Below are 17,491 nucleotides of genomic sequence, written 5' to 3' on the forward strand. Positions count from 1 at the left end.
CCAACGCCTCCGGACAAGTTGTGTCCATAATTTGTAAAATCACTTCAAGTGAATTCTACTGAGTGTATTTTACAAAGATTCCATGGCATATAGCGAGCTATATTTCACGATTTAAGATTCGTGCTGAATATTCAGGAAGTCTTGTTTTGGAGTTGGTGACGATGCCTGACGTGACGTCACGTCTGGAACGCCCTTGACAGAGAAAGCGACACACAATGCATTTTGGGTACTTTGTTTGGTCTGAAAACTTCATGTTGATCTGTGTTGATGGCGAAATTAGAAGGAAAACACATAAATAACGCGACTGTGAATCGTTGTGTGTTGCACCAAGACGACTATTTGATACGAGTTGACACACATTCCCAGCAGCTTGGGCACCATCTTGTGTATTTTCTGGGACGCTACATTGGAGTCCCGATGGCTCGAATTGATACGCAAGTACTTCTTTAATCGATTACAAACGTTATACTTTCCTCTTCAGAACTATTTGAATCATATTCATAACCGGATGAGTAACAAGAAAGCATCTTCTCCGATTCTGAAGCCATTGTTTTGATTCTAGAGCAAGGCAAATACGTCCTGGCGTGATGTCACGAACAAGGGGGCGGGACCTTCTGAAACTCGCCATTTCCGAGGTCATTTTGAAGTAGTTTTGGGACACTAACTCATTTTTATTGGTGTTTTGCATTTCATTAAAAATATCAGCCTGCGTGTTTTGGGTATTTTAGATGCTATAAAACGTTTTTCTGATGTCAGTTAGGAAAGAAAAAAATAGTGTCGGTTGTCCTTTAATATTGTATGTCCCAGAAATCATAACATTGATTCATATATTTGATGCGCCGTACAATGCACCAACAAATTATTTTTGGCAAATATTAATTTCTCACATTGAACTTAAAGTTAAATACAGCTGGACTGAATGAAGGCAATGCTCCTGACTAGAAGGTCCCCATGTAGCACATTGTCAGAATCACTAGTGTGTGTGGCTGTTCTTAAACACTCTTGAATGCACAACCACGCAAACGATCTCCTTGTGGAACTTCCATCATGGCTTCACGATCTTCCAAGCACAATCTTTTTTTTTTACTATTAAATTCTTACAAGATACTTTGGTGATTATAAGGGTCAGAGAACCAAAAGGATTTTGTCTAGACTTTTGTTTCGACTGTTTTCCATTTCGAAAATCATGAACTTGAATCTTAAACCTGAGAAGAGCCGCGGCATTATACCTGATGTGAGCTGAACTTGTAAGGTGAACAGGCCGCCCACTCGCTTGCTGTCTGTTGAAGTGATAACAGTTGTTGAGCACGGCGAGGATTTATTCTCCGCGTGAATCGATTGTAATCACATCATTGTGCCGTCCCGACTCGCGCGACTCTCACGGGGGTTTAAACGCTCCTCCCTGGCCTTTTTACCTCCTTGCCCGCTGTTTTGCTATGTCTGCCCTCTCTCCCCTCTCCATCCAACCTTCTCTTTTCTGTCTCCCCTCGTCACAGTGGGGTGAGGACAGTTGATGTTAATTGCTCGCAAATCAGGGCTCTTCATAGGTCACTGGGAGCCTTTGGGGGATCCATTAGTAATGAAGTCGATTCCAAAATCACCCTGTGCAGTACGGTATGTGTTGCATAGCAGCATCAGAGAGAATGAAAACGATTTCAGCATGCAGTACAGCTTAATATCACGATGTATAATATATGTAAACAAATGGGTTACTTTTTGGGAGCAGGTGAATTGTAATTATGCATTATGGAATGCTGATAACAATCATTTCCACTATAGAACATCAAATCACTACTTTGGTGTTCTGTTGTTCTCAGGGGTGGCCTGTTCATCAGACTGACAGAGCTGCTCATTGACCGGAATCAGAGCTGTACACAAAATTTCTACTTTAACAATAATGCACTTTATGTCTTACCATGCATTTTTTTCCGTTATATTTTCTATGTGTGACGCATTGATAAAGCGCCCGCGTTTAGATAGCGTTCTTGACCTTTTCGAGGTTCAGAGATCTTACTGATTACATAATATGCTTTTCTTCCCTTTTCTTCTTATGGTCTGTCTGTCTCACCACCCATGCACGCACCAAAGCTCCTGCCAACGCCCAGATTGTGCACTCGGGTGCCGCGTGCAACGTCAAGGACGATAACATCAGTGAGAGGATCTACACTATCAAAGAAGGAGACATGCTTGTGCTTCAGTGCATCGTGAAAGGGCACCCGAGACCACAGGTGAGTTCCGTATCTGTTGCATCTGCTGCTTCAGAATCAGAAATCAGAATCAGAAAACCTTACTTGTTGTCAAGTTTTTGTTTTATGTATGTATTCATTTATTTTACAAGCACGTTCTGCCATCTTGGGAAGTCTTTAAATGTGAAGTAAGAATGTGTCAAATGGACACTGATAATGGACACTCGCTAGGAAGGTGTCCAGAATGCATCCTGAGGAGATGACTCCTCGATTATGGTCGACTCTGAGTCCCACCCAGATGAACAAGCTTTTTCCCTTATCTCCAAGAGAAACCCTGTAGAACAAACTAATTTCAGCCACGATCATCCAGGATCTTGTTTTATCAGTCATGGCGGACTGCTTGCGACCATATATTGTATAGTCTCGTACATCAAATTGTAAATCGAGACTTTCGCTTTTCGGCTCATCTAATTATTCACAACTAGGGACCGATATAGCATCCACATCACTGCACCATTTCACCGAGCCGCCTGCTGATCTCCCACCATTCTTTGTTGTTGTGAAGACCACAAGATACTTAAACTCCTGCACTTGGATCAGGATTTTATCTCACCAACTGAAGACCATAATGCCAGATTTGTAGATTGTGATTTTGATCCCGACCATTTGACATATTTCCTTTTAGACTCACAATAATGCATGTTCCAATTCATTTTACCTTGTCTACTATTTAGCCATCTACCATCAGTTGTTACCCATTCTTTTTCTTTGTGTACCATCAAACCTTCGACATTTATCACTGGGCCATCTTTGCTTACGCTGTAGCTAATTCATAATAGCATTTTGTAACAGACTCTGTATCTCCCATGTGTATTCCATATTCGGGCTGTTTTTCATGGGCAATTGTAGCAAAGCCCAAGGCCTGATGAGGATTTTGCTTTTAGGATCAGAATCAGAATCAGAATCAGAATCAGAATCAGAATCAGAATCAGAATCATCTTTATTGCCAAGTATGTAGAACACACAAGGAATTTGTTTCCGGTAGAACACGCTGCACTAGTATCGTTGTCAAAAAAACTGCAAAGTGGCACTATACAGTTCCATTTTGGCTACTGTTGAAAGAGTTCAAAGAGTTAATGGCTTGGGGGAAGAAGCTGTTTAAATGTCTGCTGGATTTGGTGCGCATGGATCGGTAGCGCCTGCCTGAGGGGAGTAGCTGGAAACGGTGGTGGGCAGGGTAGTTTGGATTCTTGCAGTGTGCAAGTCCTCGAGAGTGGGTAGGGCTGTATTAGCACCTTGTGCTAACAGGAGGGGTCGGGGTGGGGCGGTTTTTCCTTTTGGGACAAACATCACCTCATAAATGTGAGCATATTGGTGGCCCAACCGCTGCTAGCAAAACCTGCCCTGGTTTGGATAAAACTCACATGGACTGTTCCCCCTCTTCCACCTCTGTAGCTTTTTGGGTGGACACTGAAACCATTCGTCCTCTGCTTGTGACCACAAAGAGCATCACCAAGAGTTCACGTGGCATCATGGTTTGTGGAAACGACATGAAATTTAGCATTTCATTTGGAAATCAAGGAACCAGAGACTGGAGACAGAATGGAGAGGCATGGAATCTACATTGATTGAACTCCAGCGTGAGGGTACCATGCCATAAAATACAGTACTGTACAATACAATACAATACGATACGATACAATACAATACAATACAATACAATACAATACAATAGAAAAGAAAAGGCAAATCACTATGAAAAAATAGGAAACTGTCTCACAGTATTTTTATTTGTAGTTTCCAGCTATCATAATAAACATAACTTTTGTTTAATATATCAGGAAAGTGGGCGGCCCGGTAGTCGAGTGGTTAGCACACCGGCTTTACAGTGCAGAGGTCGCCGGTTCGCGTCCCGGTCCGGCCTCCCTGTGTGGAGTTTGCATGTTCTCCCCGGACCCGCGTGGGTTCTCTCCGGGTCCTCCGGTTTCCTCCCACACTCCAAAAACATGCATGGCAGGCAGATTGACCACTCCAAATTGTCCCTAGGTGTGACTGTGAGAGTGACTGTTGTATGTCTTTGCGTGCCCTGCGATTGGCTGGCAACCAATTCAGGGTGTCCCCCGCCTCGTGCCCGAAGACAGCTGAGATAGGCTCCAGCAACCCGCGACCCTAATGAGGAATAAGCGGTACGGAAAATGAAATGAGATATCAGGAAAGTTAGGTGGCCTCCGTGTCATACTTTGCATTTTTTTGTGAAATTCTCAATAGTGATTGATAGTATATAGTCATCACAGCAAGTTATATGGGATCACATAGTGTCTCGATCCTAATATCAGTATGACCGTTTGTCCTTCTGTGCCCTGTATCTGGTGACCAAACCAAAGTTAGTCACAGTCTATGCTTTGCCAACAATCGATATTCATAAGTTTTGAAAAGTTGAACAGAAGACAATGGTGTACTCGGCCTCTTCAAAGTGTATCACACTAACACCCACCGATTAAGCCATGGACAGGAAACGCTATCACACATACATGACTCAGCATCAAAAGCAATTAGCACCCTTAGACACACTCCCCGCAGCAACAGATGACTTTTTTATCCATCCCAAAAGTGTTGCTTGAGTGCCGATTTTGTCACAGTTTTTCCTTTCCTCCGGGGATTTCCAATGGAAAGAATTAGTTTGTGTTCCCTCTCTGGATAATTTCACTACAGCAAACTAATCGGAATGTAACAAAATGTGTGTGTGTATGCGTGCGTGCGTGTGTGTGTGTGTGTGTGTGTGTGTGTGTGTGTGTGTGTGTGTGTGTGTGTGTGTGTGTGTGTGTGTTTACAAACTGCCCTTAGGTTTAAAGGCTTCCTGCTACGGTGCGTGCTACACCCGTCGAACAAGTTTTGTGAAAAATCTGTGAAAATTGCCTTGTGACAAACAAAACACTGATGTGAAAAAAAAAGAAGAAAAAAAAAAAAACAACCTGCCTTCCTGAGGGGCATAATGAGGAACGAGAGCAAATAGAGGAGATGTTGTCGAAACATCTGGTGTCCTGTGTTGAACTCGATGGTGTAGGGTCCGCGCGTGTCCGCCTGTGTGTGCGTTTGTGTGTGAGTGTGTGTGTGTTAGGTGAGAAAAGCAGTGTTTGCCACGTGTGCATGTCCACGAGCATCACATCAGCATGAATAAAACAGTGCTTGTGTGTTTACTCATTGTTCTTCTGTTTGTGTTTATAAGTACAAAGTGCCTGTGCTATAGCTCTTGTCGTGTTGTGCAGTGTTGATTTTTTTAGGCTGGTAGAAGGTCTCTGAGATCTTGAATAATTGGGGGTGATAAAAACAAAGCGGGGAAAAAACAGTTTTTTGTTTTCTTGGAGGTGAGGAAAGGTGGAGAAAAGTGTGTTGTCAGTTTTTTGAGGTGGTAGTGTGATTTTGCTTATTTCTTCACAGTCCAGGGGAATGCCACATGTTGAGGACAGCTTAAGTGTTAAAACCTCAATGTTTTGGAAAAATATGAAAAAAGCTGATCAGAACCAGAATCAGTTAAATTCAACCAATTCCCAACTAATATGGTTTGTTTTTGACCATTTGTATCCCTGGCAGTGACAATAAATACTCTACCATAAGACTCCATAATGATGTTTAATATGCCCATTGGCTCTGGGAAGACTTTGTATTTTGGCTCATTTAAAGAACAACCGACGCCTCCGGATAAGTTGTGTCCATAATTTGTAAAATCACTTCAAATGACTTCTACTGAGCGTATTTTAAAAAGATTCCACCACACATAGCTAGCTATATTTTACGTTTTAAAACTCGCGCTGAATATTCAGGAAGTCTTGTTTTCGAGTTGATGACGATCCCCACATGACGTCACATTTGGAACGCCCCTGACGAGAAAGTGACACATAATGCATTTTGCGGTACTTTGTTTGGTCTGAAAACTTCGTGTTAATCCTTGTTGATGGCGCAATTAGAAGGAAAACACATGAATAACGCGATGTTGAATCGTTGTGTGTTGCACCAAGGCAACTATTTGATATTCGCTGACACAAATTCCCAGCAGACAAATCAGCCCATTTCCAACGGAGCTTGGGCGCCATCTTCTGCCTTTGTCCAGGACGCTACATTGCTGTCATTGATGGCTCAAATTGATATGGGAGGACTCCTTTAAACGATGGCAAACATTTATGCTTTCCTCTTCAGAACTATTTGAATCATATTCATAACTGAATGAGGAACAAGAAAGCATCTTCTCCAAATATGAAGCCATTGTTTTGATTCTCGAGCAAGGCAAGATGTCCTTGCGTGACTTCACGAAATGGGGGCGGGACTTTCTGAAAACCCCCAATTCGCAGCTCAATTTGTTGCATTTTTCGCACACTTTAAGTCATTTTTATTGGTGTTTTGCATTTGACTAAAAATATCAGCCTGAAGAAACCTGAGAGCTTACACAGACATATCAGCCTGCGTGTTTTGGGTATTTTAGATGCTACAAAACATTTTTCTGATGTGAGTTAATGAAACATAAAATGGTGTCGGTTGTCCTTTAAGTGTGTCACCAACCACATTGGCTTGTGAGCAACAAAGTTCATTTAGAACTCCGATTATGTAAAAGTCGGGATGAAAATATTTTAAATAACGTGTTGAGGGAACATAATGTGCCTGATTTTGAAAGTTGATACACTTGCCCATGGATTGTGAATTTTTCAAATGTGCCTTTCAATAGTGTTGCTTTCTCTCTCTCTCTCTCTCTCTCTCTCTCTCTCTCTCTCTCTCTCTCTCTCTCTCTCTCTCTCTCTCTCTGTCTCTCTCTCTGTCTCTCTCTCTCTCTCTCTCATATATGTCATATGTATGTGTGAATGAAATGTGTAAAGCCAAATATGCATTGTACCTTGGCATCCACAAGAAACATTTTCTACTTTCTCTCCAAGCCGTACGCCACATGAACTCATGGATATGGCTGACGGAAGAGAAATTTCTAAAAGACAAGTAATAAGTAGTTGTGCTGACTCTGTGGCAAGGTTTTGTGTAGGATAAGCACACTGCGGTATTCTCAGTTGTCTCCCATTGGGCATACTGCCTTTCCGATGCATTCCATCGGCTGTATTGATCATGACACCTTCTTGTGGCGACAGTACAGAACGCCGTGTTTTTAAAGTGAGATTTGCAATAATTCCAAGAATAAAACTAGTGGTGTGCAAAGGCTGCGTTCTTCAACTCTTTGAAAAGATTGGGGACGATGATGAGTCAATAAAAGTTCATCATTTTAATTTATGTTGTACTTTGGCTGTGGCTGATGCCTCATTGCATTATTTGGATTGGATTGTATTGGATTTGCCTTTATTAGTCTCACAGTGGAGAAATTTACATTTCACAGCAGCAAAGTGATGAAAGGAATGAAAGTAGAAAAACAGAATACATGAGCTGCTGGAAAGGCAACCACTCTCGCAGCGCCTTCTTGAAGTCAAAAGAACAAAAAAAACTAAATAATAAATAATATGACAGCACAAAGACAATATGACAAAACAAAGACACAGAGAGTCATTCATTCTTCAGGACTTGCTGTACCCTCTTTGTGATGACATGAAGCAGTTCTAGATGAAAGAGGAGAGGATCAAAGCGTCTTTCTACCAGTGCATCAGGGACATAATGGTGGAACGTGCACGTTTGGCTAGTTGTTTGACTCATTCATTGCAATTTCCGAATTTATTGGGGAGTTGAAAAGCATGTCATTGACTGCCATTCCCAAATTTGTTCGGGTTTTGATTTTTCTTGCGAGGGGGGTGCGTTTGAAGACCTCTGGCAATGTTGCAATGACCTCTGGCAATGAAAAGGTTTCTTCAGCCGTCATCTGTACGTCTTTGAAGGTGTCTGACATTTCGCTTATTATCCAAGATGCTTCTTCAGCGAACTAAAGTCATACTGCTAGTATAGGCCCTATATATATATATATATATATATATATATAGGCCCTATATATATATATATATATATATATATATTAAAAAAAAAAAAATCCTCGTCTCACCCACCATGGGTGGTGCCTGTCCCCATTTCAGCTCGGGTCCTCTACCAGAGGCCAGGAAGCTTGAGGGTTCTGCGCAGTATCCGTGCTGTTCCCAGCACTGCGCTTTTCTGGACCGAGATATCCGATGTTGTTCCCGGGATCTGTTGCAACCACTCGTCGAGTTTGGGGGTCACTGCCCCAAGTGCTCCGACCACCACAGGCACGACTGTCACCTTTACCTTCCAGGCTCTCTCCAGCTCCTCTCTGAGCCCTTGGTATTTCTCGATTTTCTCATGTTCCTTCTTTCTGATGTTCCCATCACTCGGGACCGCTACGTCCACGACAACGGCTTTCCTTTCCCCTTTATCTATGACCACGATATCTGGTTGGTTGGCCATTACCATCTTGTCAGTCTGTATCTGGAAGTCCCACAGGATTTTTGCTCGGTCATTCTCCACCACCTTGGGAGGTGTTTCCCATTTTGACCTTGGGGTTTCCAGTCCATACTCCGCACAGATGTTTCGGTAGACTATGCCAGCCACCTGGTTATGGCGCTCCATGTAGGCTTTCCCTGCCAGCATCTTACACCCTGCAGTTACGTGTTGGATTGTCTCAGGTGCCTCTTTGCACAACCTACACCTTGGGTCTTGTCTGGTGTGGTATATCCCTGCCTCTATGGCTCTGGTGTTCAGGGCCTGCTCTTGGGCAGCCAGGATGAGTGCCTCTGTGCTGTCCTTTAGGCCAGCCCTCTCTAGCCACTGATAGGACTTCTTGAGATCAGCCACTTCTGCTATGGTTCGGTGGTACATCCCGTGTAGGGGCTTTTCCTCCCATGATTGTCCCTCTTCCAGCACCTCATCCTCTGTTCCCCATTGACTGAGACATTCTCTGAGTACATCATCCGTTGGAGCCTTCTCTTTGATGTATTCATGGAGCTTGGATGTTTCATCCTGGACAGTGGCTCTCACACTCACTAGTCCCCGGCCTCCTTCCTTACGGCTTGTGTACAGTCTCAGGGTGCTGGACTTGGGATGGAACCCTCCGTGCATGGTGAGGAGTTTTCGGGTCTTAACATCCGTGGTCTGAATCTCTTCCTTTGGCCACCTTATTATTCCTGCAGGGTATCTGATCACTGGCAGGGCATAGCTGTTTATTGCCCGGGTCTTGTTCTTGCCATTGAGCTGGCTTCTGAGGACTTGCCTCACCCGCTGGAGGTATTTGGTCGTAGCCGCTTTCCTTGTTGCTAATTCGAGGTTGCCATTGGCCTGTGGTATACCGAGGTACTTGTAGCTGTTTTCAATGTCTACTATTGTTCCTTCAGGAAGTGAGACCCCTTCAGTGTGAACTACCTTGCCCCTCTTAGTCACCATCCGACTACATTTCTCCAGCCCGAATGACATTCCGATATCACTGCTGTAGATCCTGGTAGTGTGGATCAGGGAGTCTATGTCCCTTTCGCTCTTAGCATACAGCTTGATGTCATCCATGTAGAGGAGGTGACTGATCGTAGCTCCATTTCTGAGGCGGTATCCATAGCCTGTCTTCTATCTATCCATCCATATCCTATCTATCCATCTATCCATGGATGGATATATATATATATATATATATATATATATATATATATATATATATATATATATATATATATATATATATATATATATATATATATATATATATATAGCCCTACTGTCCAGACATGGCGGTGCCGGACACTGCTATGATAGGTCCCTGCTCTCAAGTTGGGGGGAGCAGAGAACTAATCCCTGCAGCTCCACTGATAGCTTCTATTGTCCTGGCTAACGACTGGCCTGATTGCCAAATTGGCCCTGGTATCACCTCATCAGCATGACTAATCCTATGTTGCCTAAACAGTCTATTGTACGAACGATCCAAATTGAACCTCACCCCACCATTACGGTGAAGGGAAGGATTTTGCTGTTTTATGAAAATTGCTTCTTTTACTCCCCTTTCAAACCATCTATTTTCTTTCGCTAAGATTTTAACCTCATTGTCGTCAAATGAGTGGTTGCTAGCTTTTAGGTGTATATGTACTGCCGATTGAGGCCCACTAGTATTATTATCCCTCCGATGTTGATGAAGTCTTTTTTTGAGAATTTGTTTAGTCTCCCCTATGTATTGCTCTTTACAATTTTCATTGTTTTTCTGTCCAACCCAAATGCACAAAAAGCTGTCTACTGTATATACAGAGCCCTTCGTCTTGGCTCAGTGTCAACTCCCTTAAGTCTGTTTCTGTTTTGGTCTCGCTTCGTTCTCGTCTCGGGCCTGATTGTGCTCTTGGGCACGTTACTACCAACAGTACAACAGCTTTGAACAATAAATGCAATCCGTGCAGTTTAAAGGCAGATTTTAATTACAGTTGTGTTCCCGTCATATTCAAAACTGGCAAAAGGCAGCCTCATTAAAGGGTAAGCTCTGTAGTTATGAAATAATTAGTCAGATGAGCTAAATGCGGGATCACGCAGAAGAAACAGCAGACACTTGGCTGCTGTTTTGATAGTTGATGTCAATTTATTTGATAATCGATGTCTATACTGTAACATATCTCACTGTACGAGATAACCTGACATTTTGATCTTAAATTTGTTTAACCTTGATAAAGTGGATGAATCATGAATTTCAAGGATTTAAAGAATGTGAAACTTTTTTTCCTGTAAAAGTTACATTAAGTTGAGCTTGTGATTTTTTTTTTCTTTTTCACATCTCTTACCAGAACTTCGTATTTGCCTGTGGGTGCTCTCGGTCTATTTTGGCTGCTTTATTATTTATGCCTGCATTCCAGTTTATCAAGAGCGTCCTCATAATTCTCTCTGTATGCAGCCATCAGAGAGACAGTACAGCAGCAAATTTGTGCCGACAACATTGAAACGAATTTATTGATGAAGGCGCCACACAGAATCTTAAGTGTTGTCACTCATTTATTAGATAGTTTCATTTCATTCAAAAAAACAAAAAAACTTGCATCCGTATCCTCTGGCTTTGGGACAGCAACGTGGCAAGTTTAATGGTTCCATTTAAAATCATAAGATGTCCTGATTAAGAGTTTAAAAAAAAAATATTCGTGCCCTCCCTGAATGAAATCACTTTTCATTTGTTTTCTTTCTTCCCTCCGAAGGAGGATCCAATTTACGCAGGTGAGGGCGGCCCAATAGAAAGCTGCTTTGGCCCGAATGAGGCTGATTGAGGATATGCCCTCTCCTTTATCAAGAGTGATTGTTTACTTTTGCCTGAGCTAGATGGGATTGAAACGAGAGCTTCGTACAGTCACAGGGCAATCTGATCATTTCTCTTTTTTGCCCCACATCTTCTTTTTGCTTCACATTATTGCAATTCTTCACTGGCAATAAGTTTCTCACTTTAAAGTCTCTGTTGTTGATTGCCTCTTACTTCCCTCTCTCCTGTCATGTCGAGCGCTTCTTCATCCCTTTCATCATTTTGATCCACTTTTGTTCTTCTTGAAGACTTTCTCTCGCTTCTCCTTTCCGTGCTTCACTTCAGACCAACTTCAACAGTCTAGCAAGTCATCACTGCTCACTTCTGTAAAATATACTGACACCAAGAGAGGTTCTTATGTGAGGGCCATTGCTGTGAGTAGGATGGTACGCAGTGGTATTGAGTATCAGCACTTATCAGTTTTTGCCTCGAGCATACTGGGACTTTTTTTTACAGTAGTGGGATGTCACAAAAACGTATTGTTCTATTTCTCTTGAGCGTTGTGATACCCATACGACTTTTTCAGTAATTTGGTTAGCTGAAATATATATACATACAGTCAAACCTCGTTTTTTGACCAAAATCCGTTCCAGAAACCTGGTTGAAAACCAAAACATTTCCCATTACAATCAATGTAATCCATGTCTGCTTTTTTTATTGAATTGTGATTGAACAATACAAACACGTCTGCTTACAATGAAACTTTGATCGGGCCATTTATTAATCAAGCAGGACTCAAAAGTAAGAACAAAACATTTTTTTTTAATCTTTGGGACAGCATATACTGGAACTAGTGCCGGCCGGCTCCCGATGGTAGGAGCACAAAATCCAGCTGGTTTGGGAGAGCTATTAATACTGGCGGATGTGACGTCATTGACCGGATGTATAACAAAACGGAGGTCCGAGAATGTGGAAGAAAATTAAACGGTGTTTACAATGTGTTTGTATAGCGAATTTCCTTGACAATGTGTAATAAGAAAGTTACGCATAAAGAAGTGGAGAGGGGTTCCGTGGTGCATTCAGGTGCGCTCAGTTTGGTCAAGAACCGATTTTCGGTTGTAAAATAAGGCATAAAAAAAACATCTTTTTTTTTTTAATCCAAAAACCGCATTAGTTTTGAGACGTTCCAAAACTGAGGTTTGACTGTCTTTTTTTTTAATGCTCCATGTTTTTTTTACTGCGTCCAGTGGCGATTTGGTGTGCACGCTTTCAAAGAAAAAAGTAAAAAGAGGTTGGGTCAAAGGTGACTTTTGCCTTGCTAGAGTGAACTCCCAGTGCAGCGAGGCTTATAGTTAACAAAACGTTCCAGTCACACTCAGGCGACCTCTTGTTACACACAATATACACACGCACTGACCACAGACACACACACGCTCGCATCACCTCTTCAAGAACACAATAGGACAGTAAATGGCTTTTCTGAAAGTGATTCCTACCCGCTTTATTATTTATTCATGGTTCTGCTGGTCACTGCAACCTTGAGCTTGCCATTATATTTGTGCATGTGTGTGTGGAGGATACGTGGAGCTAACCATGAAAAGAGAAAAGTGGTCGCCCAGAGACAAGAGAGGGGGCTGTGCGATGAGGGCCGCGGTTTGGAATGGGGGTTTGGATTTCCGTCCTTGAGCTGTGAGTGGAGGGCGATCGATGGCGAGGAGCAGGGCGGCCTGATCGGGTGGCTGCGTCAGGCTGCACAGCCACTGAGTCCCTCCATGACTTGGACACAAACAAGGTCACCAGCTTGGCCTTTGACTGGATGGAAGGACAGAGGGGGAGATGATGAGGCGTAGACATAGCCTTTGGCAAACAGCGATGCTTAAAATGTCTCTGAGCACAACATTTTGAGAGGCGAGATTTCAGCTCTCCGTGCATTCCGTCGCATGGCAATTGGAATGGATTGGATTTACCGTAAATTCCGCTACCGATCCATGCGCACCAAATCCAGCAGACTTTTAAACAGCTTCTTCCTCCAAGCCATTAACTATTTGAACTCTTTCAACAGTAGCCCAAATGGAACTGTATAGTGCCACTTAGCAATTTTTTGATGATGATACTAGTGCAGCGTGTTCTACCGGAAACAAATTCCTTGTGTGTTCTACATACTTGGCAATAAAGATGATTCTGATTCTATAAGCCGCTACTTTTCCCCCAAACTTTCAACCCTGCAGCTATTTCAGCGATGCGGCCAATGTATGTATTTTTTCTAACGGCCGCCAGTGGCGCTCGAGTAGAAAAGATAAGATTAAGACCGGTGGAATATATGCCTCGAGGAAGACTAACTTCTCATTTTGTGCATAAATTAAATTAGCGTGAACATATCCTCATGATGGGGAAAAAAAAAAAAATATATATATATATATATACAAAAGCAATCGAGCTGTCCGATAAAGAAGGAAACAGGGCTGGCAAACTTGGCATAAACGAATTGATGGTGAGAGGCTGGAAACGGCAGGGGAAATACTGGAACAACGTAAAAAGACGAAAAAAGCTTTCAGAGGTCATAAAAGCAGGTGGCCCGAACTGGAAAACATTCTAGAAGACTGGGTGAACACACAGAGAGCAGATGGTCGAGGTGTTTCGACTGTGCAGATCAGACTGAAAGCAAAAACAATCGCCACCGAAAAGAAAATTCCGGATTGACAGCGAGAGAGAGGTTGAGGTAGTGTGTGACGACATCTATACTACACTGTTTCATTCCGACACTGAGGACGATTACTTGGATGGCTTCATATATTTACATGTTTTAATGTGGGCACATGTCACAGGCATTAAAACGGTTTACATGTTTTAATGTGGGCACATGCGGTTTATATACAGGTGCGGCTTGTGTATGTACAAAATCGATTTTCCTCGAAAAATGTAGTGGGTGAGGATCGATGAGAAGGTTTCTTCAGCCGTCATCTGTACAAAAGTGAAGGTTTCGGACGTTTCGCCTCCTATCCAAGAGGCTTCGTCAGCGAACTAAAGTCTGACTGGTCGTATCGGCCCCATTTATATATCCCTAATGTCCAGACCTGGTGGCGCCGGACACAGCTATGATAGGTCCCTACTCTCAGGTTGGGGGGGGCGCGGGACCCCACCCTGTGGCCCCACTGATTGTTCCTACATTCCTGACTAACGATTGGCCTATTACCCCCACTCCCCCCGGTATCACCTCATCAGCATAACGACCCTCATCAGCATTGCGAAAGTTGCCTAACCTGTTTTGCCTGAGCAGGCTATTGTATGAACGATCCAAATTGAACCTCACACCACCAACCGGTTTAATGAAGGATTTTGTTGTTTTATAAGAATCGCCTCTTTTACCCCCCTTTCAAACCATCTATGTTCTTTCGCTAAGATTTTAACCTCATTGTCGTCAAATGAGTGGTTAGTAGCTTTTAGGTGCAAATGTACTGCCGATTGAGGCCCACTAGTATTATCCCTGCGATGTTGATAAAGTCTTTTTTTGAGAATTTGTTGAGTCTCCCCAATGTACTGCTCTTTACAATTTTCATTCTTACAATGTATGGAATAAACTACATTACTTTGTTTTTCATTTGGTAGCCTATCTTTTGGATGCACTAATTTTTGCCTTAACGTGTTTATCGGTTTGAAATAAGTAGGAATTTTATGTTGCCAAAGGACTCTTTGTAATTTTTCAGAAACTCCTGCAATGTACGGTACTGCTACTCCTCTCCTTTTAGAATCTTGAGAATTATTGGTTTCGTTCGCTATTCTTTCTTTCTGACATTTGTTGAATGACCACTGAGGGTACCCACAGTTAGTGAGTGCTCTCCTGATATGTTTTGACTCCTTTTCTCTACCTTCAGTGCTAGTTGGTATTAGTTTAGCCCTATGCTGGAGGGTTCTGATAACTCCTAGTTTATGTTGTAAAGGGTGGTTAGAGTCAAAAAGTAAGTATTGGTCAGTGTGCGTATCCGGTTATATGAGGCACCACAGCAAAACCAAAGAGAGACAAAAGGGTAAATTTCAAAAATTACTTTTACTGAAACAATCTCAGCTACTGGTAAACACGCGTAAAATTAGGTATGAACAGTTTGCAAGGGAGAATTGGATAAAAAATTTGTCAGACAGAGATCTCTCAGAGACAGAAAAGGCGGTACTTACCAAACGTTTAAATTTCTCAGTGACTCCTAAAACTATACCTACAATAGATTATATCACAGCTACTGAATCGGCTATTAAAAATAACAAACTTTCGTATGCAGAGGCAGATGATCTACGCATTAAAATATCAGCTCTTCTTAGTAGTGCCAAACTTCCTCCGTCCAACATAACATTAGAAGAGAGAAAGGCGTTAACTACTCTACAAAAAGACAAAAATATTACTATTTTGCCAGCAGACAAGGGCAGATGCACAGTGCTGCTCAACACATTGGATTATGAAGACAAAATAAATAGGTTAATCAGTGATTGTAACACGTATGAGCAACTAAAAAGGGACCCTTCCAATAGATACAAGAAAGAAATGATTGACTGTCTCCAAAAGCTAGAGAAAGGAAAACATATAGACAAACAGATGTATTTTAGATTATACCCAGGAGAGGCCACGCCATGTATCTATGGCCTGCCAAAAATACATAAAGAAGGGTTCCCCCTCCGACCCATTGTTTGTAGCATTGACTCCTCTACATACAATGTAGCCAAATATTTAAAAACTATTTTAGCTCCGTTGGTTGGTAACACAGAATACCACGTAGAGAACACCACAGGGTTTGTAGAGAGGATCAAAGACCTCATATTGGAACCTGAGGAAACTTTGGCATCATACAATGTGACTTCTCTCTTTACATCTGTCCCAACCCCAGCAGCAGTCTCAGTGGTGAGGACGAGGCTGCTGGCGGATGTTTCTCTGCATGAAAGAACCAAACTGAAACCGGATCACATCTGCCAATTATTAGAAATCTGCCTTTATACTACGTATTTTCAATTTCGGGAAAATTTTTATAAACAAATTCATGGTTGTGCTATGGGCTCACCAGTCTCACCCATAGTGGCTAATCTTTACATGGAAGAGATGGAGAAACAGGCCCTCACATCCTTCCCAGGGACAAAACCTAGACACTGGTTTAGATATGTGGACGATACTTTTGTCATAATTAAGAAACAAGAAATTCAATCCTTCACAGATCACCTCAACTCTGTAGACTTCAACATTAAATTTACTCGTGAGGACATTCAAGAGAACCAACTAGCCTTCTTGGATTGTAAAGTAATTATAAAAGAGGACAGAGCGCTAAAAACAGAAGTCTTTAGGAAGGCTACGCACACTGACCAATACTTACTTTTTGACTCTAACCGCCCTTTACAACATAAACTAGGAGTTATCAGAACCCTCCAGCATAGGGCTAAACTAATACCAACTAGCACTGAAGGTAGAGAAAAGGAGTCAAAACATATCAGGAGAGCACTCACTAACTGTGGGTACCCTCAGTGGTCATTCAACAAATGTCAGAAAGAAAGAATAGCGAATGAAACCAATAATTCTCAAGACACAAAAAGGAGAGGAGTAGCAGTACCGTACATTGCAGGAGTTTCTGAAAAATTACAAAGAGTCCTTTGGCAACATAAAATTCCTACTTATTTCAAACCGATAAACACGTTAAGGCAAAAATTAGTGCATCCAAAAGATAGGCGACCAAATGAAAAAAAAAGTAATGTAGTTTATTCCATACATTGTAAGAATGAAAATTGTAAAGAGCAGTACATTGGGGAGACTCAACAAATTCTCAAAAAAAGACTTTATCAACATCGCAGGGATAATACTAGTGGGCCTCAATCGGCAGTACATTTGCACCTAAAAGCTAGCAACCACTCATTTGACGACAATGAGGTTAAAATCTTAGCGAAAGAACATAGATGGTTTGAAAGGGGGGTAAAAGAGGCGATTCTTATAAAACAACAAAATCCTTCATTAAACCGGTCTGGTGGTGTGAGGTTCAATTTGGATCGTTCATACAATAGCCTGCTCAGGCAAAACAGGTTAGGCAACTTTCGCAATGCTGATGAGGGTCGTTTTGCTGATGAGGTGATACTGGGGGGAGTGGGGGTAATAGGCCAATCGTTA

The 17,491-nt window shown here is 42.2% G+C and overlaps 1 protein-coding gene and 1 long non-coding RNA gene across 2 annotated transcripts in view; one reads left to right on the forward strand and one right to left on the reverse strand.

The window, feature by feature from the left end:
• The window catches only part of LOC148900824 (uncharacterized), a 239,313-nt gene that overhangs the window by 156,867 nt on the left and 64,955 nt on the right, over nucleotides 1–17,491 (reverse strand). The gene's annotated exons all lie outside the window — the stretch shown is intronic.
• Nucleotides 1–17,491, forward strand: part of mdga1 (MAM domain containing glycosylphosphatidylinositol anchor 1) — a 170,128-nt gene that overhangs the window by 46,749 nt on the left and 105,888 nt on the right. The window contains exon 3 of the mRNA XM_088992820.1: nucleotides 2,089–2,228. Coding sequence (XP_088848946.1) covers nucleotides 2,089–2,228 — 140 coding nt within the window. The remainder of the gene's footprint in view (nucleotides 1–2,088; nucleotides 2,229–17,491) is intronic.

Source organism: Hippocampus bargibanti, linkage group LG03 (genome assembly GCF_051943395.1).
Source record: "Hippocampus bargibanti isolate YZ-2025 linkage group LG03, ASM5194339v1, whole genome shotgun sequence".
Lineage (NCBI taxonomy): Eukaryota > Metazoa > Chordata > Actinopteri > Syngnathiformes > Syngnathidae > Hippocampus > Hippocampus bargibanti.